This window comes from Cetorhinus maximus, chromosome 16, assembly GCF_964194155.1.
Source record: "Cetorhinus maximus chromosome 16, sCetMax3.hap1.1, whole genome shotgun sequence".
Lineage (NCBI taxonomy): Eukaryota > Metazoa > Chordata > Chondrichthyes > Lamniformes > Cetorhinidae > Cetorhinus > Cetorhinus maximus.
Window position 1 is genome coordinate 19,561,366 of NC_135894.1, and position 11,475 is coordinate 19,572,840.

The following is an 11,475-nucleotide window of genomic DNA, read 5'->3' on the forward strand; positions in this document are numbered from 1 at the left end:
GGATAAAAGAGCGCGAGGAGAGCGGAGACACAGGATAAAAGAACGCGAGGAGAGCGGAGACAAAAGATAAAGGAGCGCGAGGAGAGTTGCGGAGACACAGGATAAAGGAATGCGAGGCGAGTGGAGACACAGGATAAAAGAGCGCGAGGAGAGTGGCAGCGACACAGGATAAAAGAGCGCGAGGAGAGCGGAGACAGAGGATAAAAGAGCGCGAGGAGAGCGGAGACACAGGATAAATGAGCGCGAGGAGAGTGGCGGAGACACAGGATAAAAGAGCGCGAGGAGAGAGGAGACACAGGGAAAAAGAGCGCGAGGAGAGCGGAGACACAGGGAAAAAGATCAGGAGCAGAGTGGAGACACAGGATAAAAGAGCGCTTGGAGTGCGGGGGAGACACAGGATAAAAGAGAACGAAGAGAGCGGAGACACAGGATAAAAGAGCGTGAGGAGAGCGAGGACAGAGGATAAAAGAGAGCGAGGAGAGTGGGGACACAGGATAAAAGAGCACGAGGAGAGTGGCGGGGACACAGGATAAAAGACCGCGAGGAGAGTGGAGACACAGGATAAAAGAGCGCGAGGAGAGCGGAGACACAGGATAAAAGAGCGCGAGGAGAGCGGAGACACAGGATAAAGGAACGTGAGAAGAGCGGAGACACAGGATAAAGGAACACGAGGAGAGCGGCGGAGACACAGGATAAAAGAGCGCGAGGAAAGCGGCGGAGACACAGGATAAAAGAGCGCGAGGTGAGCGGAGACACAGGATAAAGGAACGCGAGGAGAGCGGAGACACAGGATAAAAGAGCACGAGGAGAGCGGAGACACAGGATAAAAGAGTGCGAGGAGAGCGGAGACACAGGATAAAGGAACGCGAGGAGAGCGGAGACACAGGATAAAAGAGCACGAGGAGAGCGGAGACACAGGATAAAAGAGCGCGAGGAGAGCGGAGACACAAGGTAAAAGAGCGCGAGGAGAGCGGAGGAGACACTGGATAAAAGTGCGCGAGGAGAGTGGAGACACAGGTTAAAAGAGCGCGAGGAGAGTGGAGACACAGGATAAAAGAGCGCGAGGAGAGTGGCGGAGACACAGGATAAAAGAGCGCGAGGAGAGCGGGGGAGATACATGATAAAAGAGCGCGAGGAGACAGGAGACACAGGATAAAAGAGCGCGAGGAGAGTGGCGGAGACACAGGATATGAGAGTGCGAGGAGAGCGGAGACACAGGATAAAAGAGCGCGAGGAGAGTGGAGACACAGGATAAAGGAGCGCGAGGAGAGCGGCGGAGACACAGGATAAAAGAGCGCGACGAGAGCGGAGACACGGGATAAAAGAGCGCGAGGAGAGTGGAGACACAGGATAAAGGAGCGCGAGGAGAGTGGAGACACAGGATAAAAGAGCGCGAGGAGAGTGGAGACACAGGATAAAGGAGCGCGAGGAGAGCGGCGGAGACACAGGATAAAAGAGCGCGACGAGAGCGGAGACACGGGATGAAAGAGCGCGAGGAGAGCGGAGACACAGGGTAAAAGAGCACGAGGAGAGCGGAGACACAGGGTAAAAGAGTGTGAGGAGAGCGGAGACACATGGTAAAAGAGCACGAGGAGAGCGGCGGAGACACAGGATAAAAGACCGCGAGGAGAGCGGAGACACAGGATAAAAGAACGCGAGGAGAGCGGAGACAAAAGATAAAAGAGCACGAGGAGAGCGGCGGAGACACAGGATAAAGGAGCGCGAGGAGAGCAGAGACACAGGATGAAAGAGCGCGAGGAGAGCGGAGACACAGGGTAAAAGAGCGCGAGGAGAGCGGAGGCACAGGATAAAAGAGCGCGAGGTTAGCGGAGACACAGGATAAAAGAGCGCGAGGAGAGCGGAGACACAGGGTAAAAGAACGCGAGGAGAGCGGAGACACAGGGTAAAAGAGCACGAGGAGAGGGGCGGAGACACAGGATAAAAGAGCGCGAGGAGAGCGGAGACACAGGGTAAAAGAACGCGAGGAGAGCGGAGACACAGGGTAAAAGAGCACGAGGAGAGGGGCGGAGACACAGGATAAAAGAGCGCGAGGAGAGCGGAGACACAGGATAAAAGAACGCGAGGAGAGCGGAGACAAAAGATAAAGGAGCGCGAGGAGAGCGGCGGAGACACATGATAAAGGAGCGCGAGGAGAGCAGAGACACAGGATGAAAGAGCGCGAGGAGAGCGGAGACACAGGGTAAAAGAGCACGAGGAGAGCGGAGACACAGGGTAAAAGAGTGTGAGGAGAGCGGAGACACATGGTAAAAGAGCACGAGGAGAGCGGCGGAGACACAGGATAAAAGACCGCGAGGAGAGCGGAGACACAGGATAAAAGAACGCGAGGAGAGCGGAGACAAAAGATAAAAGAGCACGAGGAGAGCGGCGGAGACACAGGATAAAGGAGCGCGAGGAGAGCAGAGACACAGGATGAAAGAGCGCGAGGAGAGCGGAGACACAGGGTAAAAGAGCGCGAGGAGAGCGGAGGCACAGGATAAAAGAGCGCGAGGTTAGCGGAGACACAGGATAAAAGAGCGCGAGGAGAGCGGAGACACAGGGTAAAAGAACGCGAGGAGAGCGGAGACACAGGGTAAAAGAGCACGAGGAGAGGGGCGGAGACACAGGATAAAAGAGCGCGAGGAGAGCGGAGACACAGGATAAAAGAACGCGAGGAGAGCGGAGACAAAAGATAAAGGAGCGCGAGGAGAGTTGCGGAGACACAGGATAAAGGAATGCGAGGCGAGTGGAGACACAGGATAAAAGAGCGCGAGGAGAGTGGCGGCGACACAGGATAAAAGAGCGCGAGGAGAGCGGAGACAGAAGATAATAGAGCACGAGGAGAGTGGCGGAGACACAGGATAAAAGAGTGTGAGGAGAGTGGAGACACAGGATAAAAGAGCGCGAGGAGATTGGCGGAGACACAGTATAAAAGAGCGCGAGGAGAGCGGAGACACAGGATAAAAGAGCGCGAGGAGAGCGGAGACACAGGATAAAAGAGTGCGAGGAGAGTTCCAGGGAGCAGAGTCGGAGGGTAGAGTTCCAGAGCGGTGAGTATAAAAACCTGACCTCGGGGATTCGCGGACCTCGGGTCTTAATTTTTTTTTAATAGTGGCATCACAGTTAATCTGTGACCTGATTAGCTGGTAGAGAATCCACACTGAATTTGGAACTAAAACATTGTTAAACTAATTAATCCAAATAAATTAATCACTTAATTAATAAGTAGAGGGTATCTAGACCAGAATCAGGGGATTACTGTTCTTAGAATTTAGCATTTATAGTAGAAATCTAGCCCTAGGGAATGTATAGTTAATCAGGAATCAATAAGCAGTTATTAGATTTAAATTAATTTATTAAATAGTTCTAGAAATGGCAGTTGCTGGAGTGAAGTGCTTCACCTGTGGGATGTGGGAAATCTGTGATGCTTCAAGTGTCCCAGACAACTACATCTGCAGGAAGTGTACCCAACTGCAGCTCCTCACAGACCCCATGGATCGGTTGGAGCAGCAGTTGGATGCACTTAGGAGCATTCAGGTGGCGGAAAGCATCATAGACAGGGGCTTTGCAGACGTGGTCACACCCAAGGTACAGACAGATAGATGGGTGACCGTTAGAAGGGGCAGGCAGTCAGTGCAGAAATCCCCTGTTGCTGTCCCCCTCTCTAACAGGTATACCGTTTTGGATACTGTTGGGGGGATGGCCTATCAGGGGAAAACAACAGCAGTAGCCAGAGCAGTGGCACCACGGCTGTCTCTATTGTTCAGCAGGGGAGGTCAAAGCACAGAAGAGCAATTGTCATAGGGGACTCTATAGTCAGGGGCTCAGATAGGCACTTCTGTGGTTGTGAAAGAGCCATCAGGATGGTATGTTGCCTCCCTGGTGCCAGGGTCCAGGATGTCTCTGATCGGTTACAGGACATTCTGAAGTGGGAGGGAGAACAGCCAGAGGTCATGGTGCACATTGGTACTAACGACATAGGCAGGAAGAGTGACGAGGTCCTGCAGCAGGAGTTTAGGGAGTTAGGCAGAAAGTTAAAAGACAGGTCCTCTAGGGTTGTAATCTCAGGATTACTCCCTGTGCCATGTGCCAGTGAGGCTAGAAATAGGAAGATAGTGCAGCTGAACACGTGGCTGAACAGATGGTGTAGGAGGGAGGGTTTCCGATATCTGGATCAGTGGGATCTCTTCCGGGGCAGGTGGGACCTGTACAAGAAGGATGGGTTGCATCTAAACTGGAGGGGCACCAATATCCTGGCTGCGAGGTTTGCTAGTGTCACTTGGGAGGGTTTAAACTAGTATGGCAGGGGGGTGGGAACCAGAGCAATAGGTCAGCAGGTGAAATAAATGACTGGGAACCAGTGAATATGGCCAGTAGGACTAAGAGGAAGGGCAGGCAGGGAGAAATTACTGAACACAGTGGGACTGGGGGTCTGAAATGCATTTGTTTCAATGCGAGAAGTATAACAGGCAAGGCAGATGAGCTTAGAGCTTGGATTAGTACTTGGGACTATGATGTTATTGCTATTACAGAGACTTGGTTGAAGGATGGACAGGATTGGCAGATAAACGTTCCAGGATTTAGATGTTTCAGGCAGGATAGAGAGGGATGTAGAAGGTGGGGGAGTTGCACTGCTGGTTAAGGGGAATATCACAGCTGTACGACAGGAGGACACCTCGGTGGGCTCATGCAGCGAGGCAATATGGGCAGAGCTCCGGAATAGGAAGGGTACAGTCACAATGTTGGGGGTTTACTATAGGCCTCCCAATTGCTGGCGGGAGATTGAGGAACAGTTATGTAGGCAGATTTTGGAAAGATGTAAAAGCAATAGGGTTGTTGTGGTGGGTGATTTTAACTTTTCCTATATTGACTGGGAATCACTTAGTGCTAGGGGTCTGGATGGTGCAGAATTTGTAAGGTACATCCAGGAGGGCTTCCTGAGACAATATGTAGATAGTCCAACTAGGGAAGGGGCAGTACTGGACCTGGTATTAGGGAATGAACCCGGCCAAGTGGTCGAAGTTTCAGTAGGAGAGCATTTCGGGAAAAGTGACCATAATTCAGTAAGTTTCAAGGTACTGGTGGATAAGGATAACAGGAGTCCTCGGATTCAGGTGCTTAATTGGGGGAAGGCTAATTATAACAATATTAGGCAGGAACTGAGGAATCTAGACTGGAGGTGGATGTTTGAGGGCAAATCAACAACTGACATGTGGGGGGCTTTCAAACGTCAGTTGGTAAGAATTCAGGACCGGCATGTTCCTGCTAGGATGAAGGATAAGCATGGCAAGTTTCAGGAACCTTGGATAACGAAGGATATTGTGAGATTAGTCAAAAAGAAAAGGGAAGCATTCGTAAGGACTAGAAGGCTGGGAACAGATGAAGCCCGTGGAGAATATAAAGAAAATAGGAAGAAACTTAAGCAAGGAGTCAGGAGGGCTAAAAGGAGTCATGAAAAGTCACTGGCAAGCAGGATTAAGGAAAATCCCAAGGCCTTTTATACATATGTAAAAAGCAAGAGGGTAACCAGGGAAAGGATAGGCCCACTCAGGGACAAAGGTGGGAATCTGTGTGTGGAGCCAGAAGAAATGGGAGAGATACTAAATGAATACTTCTCATCAGTATTCACCAAAGAGAAGGACTTAGCAGTCGATTTGTCTAGGGAAGAGTGTGTAGATAGCCTGGATCATGTTGAGATCAAAAAAGAGGAGGTGTTAGGCATCTTGAAGAATATTAAGGTGGATAAGTCCCCAGGGCCAGATGGGATCTACCCCAGAGTACTGAGGGAGGCAAGGGAGGAGACTGCTGGGGCCTTGACAGAAATCTTTGTATCCTTACTGGCTACGGGTTAGGTCCCAGAGGACTGGAGAATGGCCAATGTTGTTCCATTGTTTAAGAAGGGTATCAGGGATAATCCAGGAAATTACAGGCCGGTGAGCCTTACGTCAGTGGTAGGGAAATTGTTGGAGAAGATTCTTCGTGACAGGATTTACTACTATTTGGAAGCAAATGGGCGTATTAGTGAGAGGCAACATGGTTTTTGTGAAGGGGAGGTCGTGTCTCACTAACTTGATCGAGTTTTTCGAGGAAGTGACAAATATGATCGATGATGGAAGGGCAGTGGATGTTATTATATACATGGATTTCAGTAAGGCCTTTGACAAGGTCCCTCATGGAAGACTGGTACAGAAGGTTAAGTCGCATAGGATCAGAGGTGAGCTGGCAAGATGGATACAGAATTGGCTTGGTCATAGAAGACAGAGGGTAGCAGTGGAAGGGTGCTTTTCTGAATGGAGAGCTGTGACTAGTGGAGTTCCGCAGGGATCAGTGCTGGGACCTTTGCTGTTTGTAGAATATATAAATGATTTGGAGGAAAATGTAACTGGGCTAATTAGTAAGTTTGCAGACAACACTAAGGTTGGAGGAGTTGCAGATAGTGAAGAGGATTGTCAAAAGATACAACGGGATATAGATCGGTTGGAGACTTGGGTGGAGAAATAGCAGATGGAGTTTAATCCAGACAAATGCGAGGTAATGTATTTTGGAAGATCTAATAGGGGCAGGAATTATACAGTAAATGGCAGAACCCTTAAGTGCATTGACGGGCAGAGGGATCTGGGTGTACAGGTCCACAGGTCACTGAAAGTGGCAACGTAGGTGGATAAGGTAGTCAGGAAGGCATATGGCATGCTTGCCTTCATTGGCAGGGGTATTGAGTATAAAAGCTGGGAAGTCATGCTGCAGCTGTATAGAACCTTGGTTAGGCCACACTTGGAATATTGGTTGCAATTCTGGTTGCCACATTACCAGAAGGATATGGAGGCATTGGAGAGGGTGCAGAGGAGGTTTACCAGGATGCTGCCTGGTCTGGAGGTTATTAGCTATGAGGAAAGGTTGGAGAAACTCGGATTGTTCTCACTAGAGCGATGGAGATTGAGGGGCGACTTGATAGAAGTTTACAAAATTATAAGTGGCATGGACAGAGTAGATAGTCAGAAGCTTTTTCCCAGGGTGGAAGAGTCAATTACCAGGGGGCATAGATTTAAGGTGAGAGGAGAAAACTATAGAGGGGATGTGCGGGGCAAGTTTTTTACGCAGAGGGTAGTGAGTGTCTGGAATTCGCTGCCAGAGGAGGTGGTGGAAGCAGGTATGATAGTGGTGTTTAAGAGGCAGCTTGACAAATACATGAATAGGATGGGAATAGAGGGATACGGACCCCGGAAGTGCAAAATGTTTTAGTTGACGGGCAATATGATCGGCGCAGGCTTGGAGGGCCGAAGGGCCTGTTCCTGTGCTGTACTTTTCTTTTTTCTTTGTTCTTTGTTCTATACCTAGCAGTAAAGAGGATGGTTGTGGTTATTGGAGGCCAATTACCTCAACGCCAAGACACTGCTGCAGGGGTTCCTCAGGGTAGTGTCCCAGACCTTCAGCTGCTCCATCAATGACCATTCCCTCCATCATAAGGCAAGAAATGGGGCTGTTTACTGATGATTGCTGCACAGACTGAAGAAAATACACAAGCACATGTCGGTGGCGGGGGTGGGGGGTGATGGTGAGGGAAGCGGTCATGCACTTGGAAAATTTTCTCTCAAGTGAGCTTTCTTCCTCAGCTGAGACCGTTCAGCTGCAACTCCATTGACAGGCTTGGAGCTGGGCCTCTGAAGCTTTTCTGTCCACTTAAGCAACGCAAAAGCATGAAAGTGCCACCAAACACTCCAGAACTTTTCACCCCTCCGGCGCAGGCTGCAAATTAATGTGCGTTTTAGGGGGCAGCAAAACAACTGGTCAACTGGGCAAGTTATACAATCCCCTTGTGAAAGCTGGCCTTGGAGTAGTCACTGGTAGAGGTGCTCACAGCCCCTTGCAATGTCTTTATTAAGGTTTGGACCAATATCCATCATGGTTCAAGCTAACAGTGCAGCCTTGCAGTGCGGGTTAGGAGAATGCCTGTGCCCGAGCTGGGAGCACAGCCTGCAGTCCAGTGGGCAAAGCTGCTGCCAATTGGTCAAGTGGAGTGGGCGGAAGTGGATGGGGTGTTGGGCAGCCATGCAGCGTACTAAACTCTGGCCATCCAATGGAGGCCAGCACTCTACTTATGCGTGAAGGGGCCTTCAGACTTAACCAAGGGAGGTCCCATGTGTCCCTCTCTTTGATCCTGCAGGAGGAGAACATCAGGATTATGGAGCCTGGTGATTTAGTGGTCTGCTTTATGGCTTACAGAGAGCAGAGAAGAAGAAGAAGGAGCTGCCTGGCTCGGCAAAGGGAGGAGCACCTCCCTCAAGCAGGGCCAGCTGCGTATGGAGCTGAAGACCCACAGCAAGCCGTTTCTTGTAGTCGCCTCGCTAGGCCCGGGGCCTACAGGTGGCGCCTGTCATTCCTGCAGATGACTGAGACCCAGTGTTGCTGAAGATGGTGCATGTCTAGTGAACTGGTCAGTCACATATGCCACCTGCTGCGGGATTGGCACCACGGGGGACATGGAGGGCATTCACTGCCAGTGGCCGTGAAAGTGACTGCGGTGCTCAGTTTTTATGCCAGTGGCTCCTTCCAGGGCTCCACAGGTGACCTGTGCAGGATCTCACAAGCCTCCACACACAGGTGTATCCAGAAGGTCACAGATGACATCTTCGCAAAGGCACAGAACTTTGTGCATTTCACCCAGGATCAGGAAAACCAGGAAACAAGACCGCTGGGATTTGCCCAGATCTCAGGTTTCCCACAGGTACAGTGTGACATCGACTGCACTCAGGTGGTGCTTAGATGTCCATGGCAACAAGCAGTCAATGATATCAACTGCAAGGGTTTCCACTCACTGAATGTTCAGCTGGTCTGTGACCACCACAAACTCATCCTGCAGGCCTGCGCACGATTCCCAGGGAGCGTCCATGACTCTTACATCCTCAGCAGGTATCAGATCCCTGGCACCTTCCAGGGTCCACAGAGGCTGCAGGGTTGGCTCCTCAGGAACAAGGGCTACCCACAGAGGACGTGGCTGATGATGCCCGTGTAGTGGTCTCAGACTGCAGAAGAGCGACGGTATAGCGAGGCTCATGCCGTGATCCGGATTTTGGTGGAGCAAACGATAGGCATCTTGAAAATTAGGTTCCGGTGCCTCAACAAGTCAAGTGGAACGCTGCAATACAGTCCGCAGAGAGTGTAAGCACATTATCATAGCTTGCTGTGCACTACACAACCTGGCATTGCAATGGGAGGAGGACCTGGCTGAGGAGGAGATAGTAGAGCTGCAAGTTTCCTCTGATGAGGAGGATGTCGAAGGGGCTGCTGGCGAAGAGGCCATCACATTGGCCAGACAAGGCAGGCGGGAGGCCCTCATAGCCGCAAGATTCGTGGAGGATGATGACGAGATGCAGTGAGGACAGTCCTGACATCCCCAGCTAGCATCTGTGAATGTTTGACTCCTGTGTGGCTGATGGCAGCGCACACACCCTCCATGATAAGGGTCATGTCATGGAGACACAGCGGAGGCCCTAATAGTGACTAGATTCCAGGACGAAGATGTTTACATGCAGTGAGGACACTCCATAGCTCTTCACCTCGCCTCTGAGAATGTCTGACTCCTGTCTGGCTGAGGGCAGCTCGCTTGCACTCTGTGATCAGGGTCACATCATGGAGATGCAGCTGTGAAATTTCTTTGTGATTCTTTGTCAGCCTTAGATGGGGGCCAGCCCTACCTCAAAGTTGCTGAGAGCACACAGAGAGAATAATGAAACACTGTGACCCCTGCCCACAACCTTCTGGCAGCAATGAAAAGCACCATCTCTCATTCAGGAATCCGCCGCATGCTTGAGCTGCCTCAACACCACAAGTTCAGTTGTGACCGTGCACCACATTTTTGATGACGATCCTAATTCTCTTTATATTCTCTTTTGAGTGCCAATGAAAGAAAATAAATTGTCAAATAAACTAATGGTCAAATTAACAGCCTCTTAAAGGGACTCTGTAACAAAAAGACAAAACTTTAAATGAAACTTATCAAATTAAACTAAAATAATGTTGCTGAAGAAAAGAAACCTTCCTGTGGCAAAGGTTTTCATCTCGTACTCATCAGGACAATTTGCAAGAATACCAAATGCGAAGGAAATAACAATTTATACTGTATGTGAGAAGTGCTGATTGGTTGAAAAATGGACTCTGATTGATAGAGACATTGTCACAAGTGCAGTTGGGGCTGAGCACCACAGTTTTAAAGCTCTGGATGACTTTGTTGGCGAGCCTGACTCTCTTTTATATGTGCTCTAAGTCCTTGCATCACCTGTGCATCTTTAACAACATAATTAACCAACCACTAACCTGTGCAACAGGCTAACATGACTCAGCCTCTTCAATTGCATTGTTAACAAGCTTAAATGCTTGTTAATTACATTTTTAAAAATGGTGGGTGAGCTGCTGATTTGAGTGCCCACCCAATTTCCATATTATGGCAGACTGGCATGATGATGTATGTTTCTTAACCCCAATGTCATCAAGACAGGTTTTATGCATGTGTGGCACCCATTCAGTCTCAATTCTAGCATGTAAAAATCTAAAAGTCTACAATTAAAACATTTTTTTTTCATGGAATGTGAGCATTGCTGGCGAGGCCAGCATTTGTTGCCCATCCCTAATTGCCCTTGAGAAATTGGTGATGAGCTGCCTTCTTGAACCACTGCATTCCATGTGGTATAAGAACACCCACAGTACTCTTCGGGAGGGAGTTCCAGGATTTTGACCCAGTGACAGTGATGGAATGGTGATACATTTCCAAGTCAGGGTGGTGTATGTCTTGGAGGGGAACTTGCAGGTGGTGGTTTTTCCATGCATCTGCTGCCCTTGTTCTTCTAGATGGTAGAGTTTGCAAGGTGCTGTCAAAGGAGTCTTGGTGAGTTGCTGCAGTGCATCTTGTAGATAGTGCACACTGCTGCCGCTATGCATCGGTGGTGGAGGGAGTGAATGTTTGTGGAAGGAATGTCAATCAAGCGGACTGCTTTGTCCTGGATAGTTTCAAGCTTCTTGAGTGTTATTGGAGCTGCACTCATCCAGGCAAGTGGGGAGTATTCCATCACATTCCTGACTTGTGTGCCTTGTAGATAGGGGACAGGCTTTGGGGAGTCAGGAAATAAGTTACTTGCCACTGAATTCCCAGCCTCTAACTTGCTCTTGTAGCCACAGTATTTATACAGCTGTTCCAGTTCAGTTTCTGGTCAATAGTAACCCCAGGCTGTTGATATTGGAGGATTCAGTGATGATAATACCATTGAATGTCAAGGGGAGATGGTTAGATTCTCTCTTGTTGGAAATGGTTACTACCTGGCACTTGTGTGGCATGAATGTTATTTGCCCATAATCAGCCCAGGCCTGATTTTTGTCCAGGTCTTGCTGCATGTGGGCACGAACTGCTTCAGTATCTGAGGTGTCACGTGTAATCATCAGCGAACATTCCCACTTCTGCCCTTATGATGGAAGGAAGGTCATTGATGA

At 49.6% G+C, this 11,475-nt stretch overlaps 1 protein-coding gene across 1 annotated transcript in view; it reads right to left on the reverse strand.

Annotated features, from left to right (window-relative positions):
- Positions 1-7,450, reverse strand: part of LOC144691926 (cysteinyl leukotriene receptor 1-like) — a 61,227-nt gene extending 53,777 nt beyond the window's left edge. The window contains exon 1 of the mRNA XM_078560496.1: positions 7,372-7,450. Within this exon, the coding sequence (XP_078416622.1) occupies positions 7,372-7,446 (75 nt within the window). The 5' untranslated portion in view covers positions 7,447-7,450. The remainder of the gene's footprint in view (positions 1-7,371) is intronic.
- Between the last annotated feature and the right edge of the window lie 4,025 nt (positions 7,451-11,475).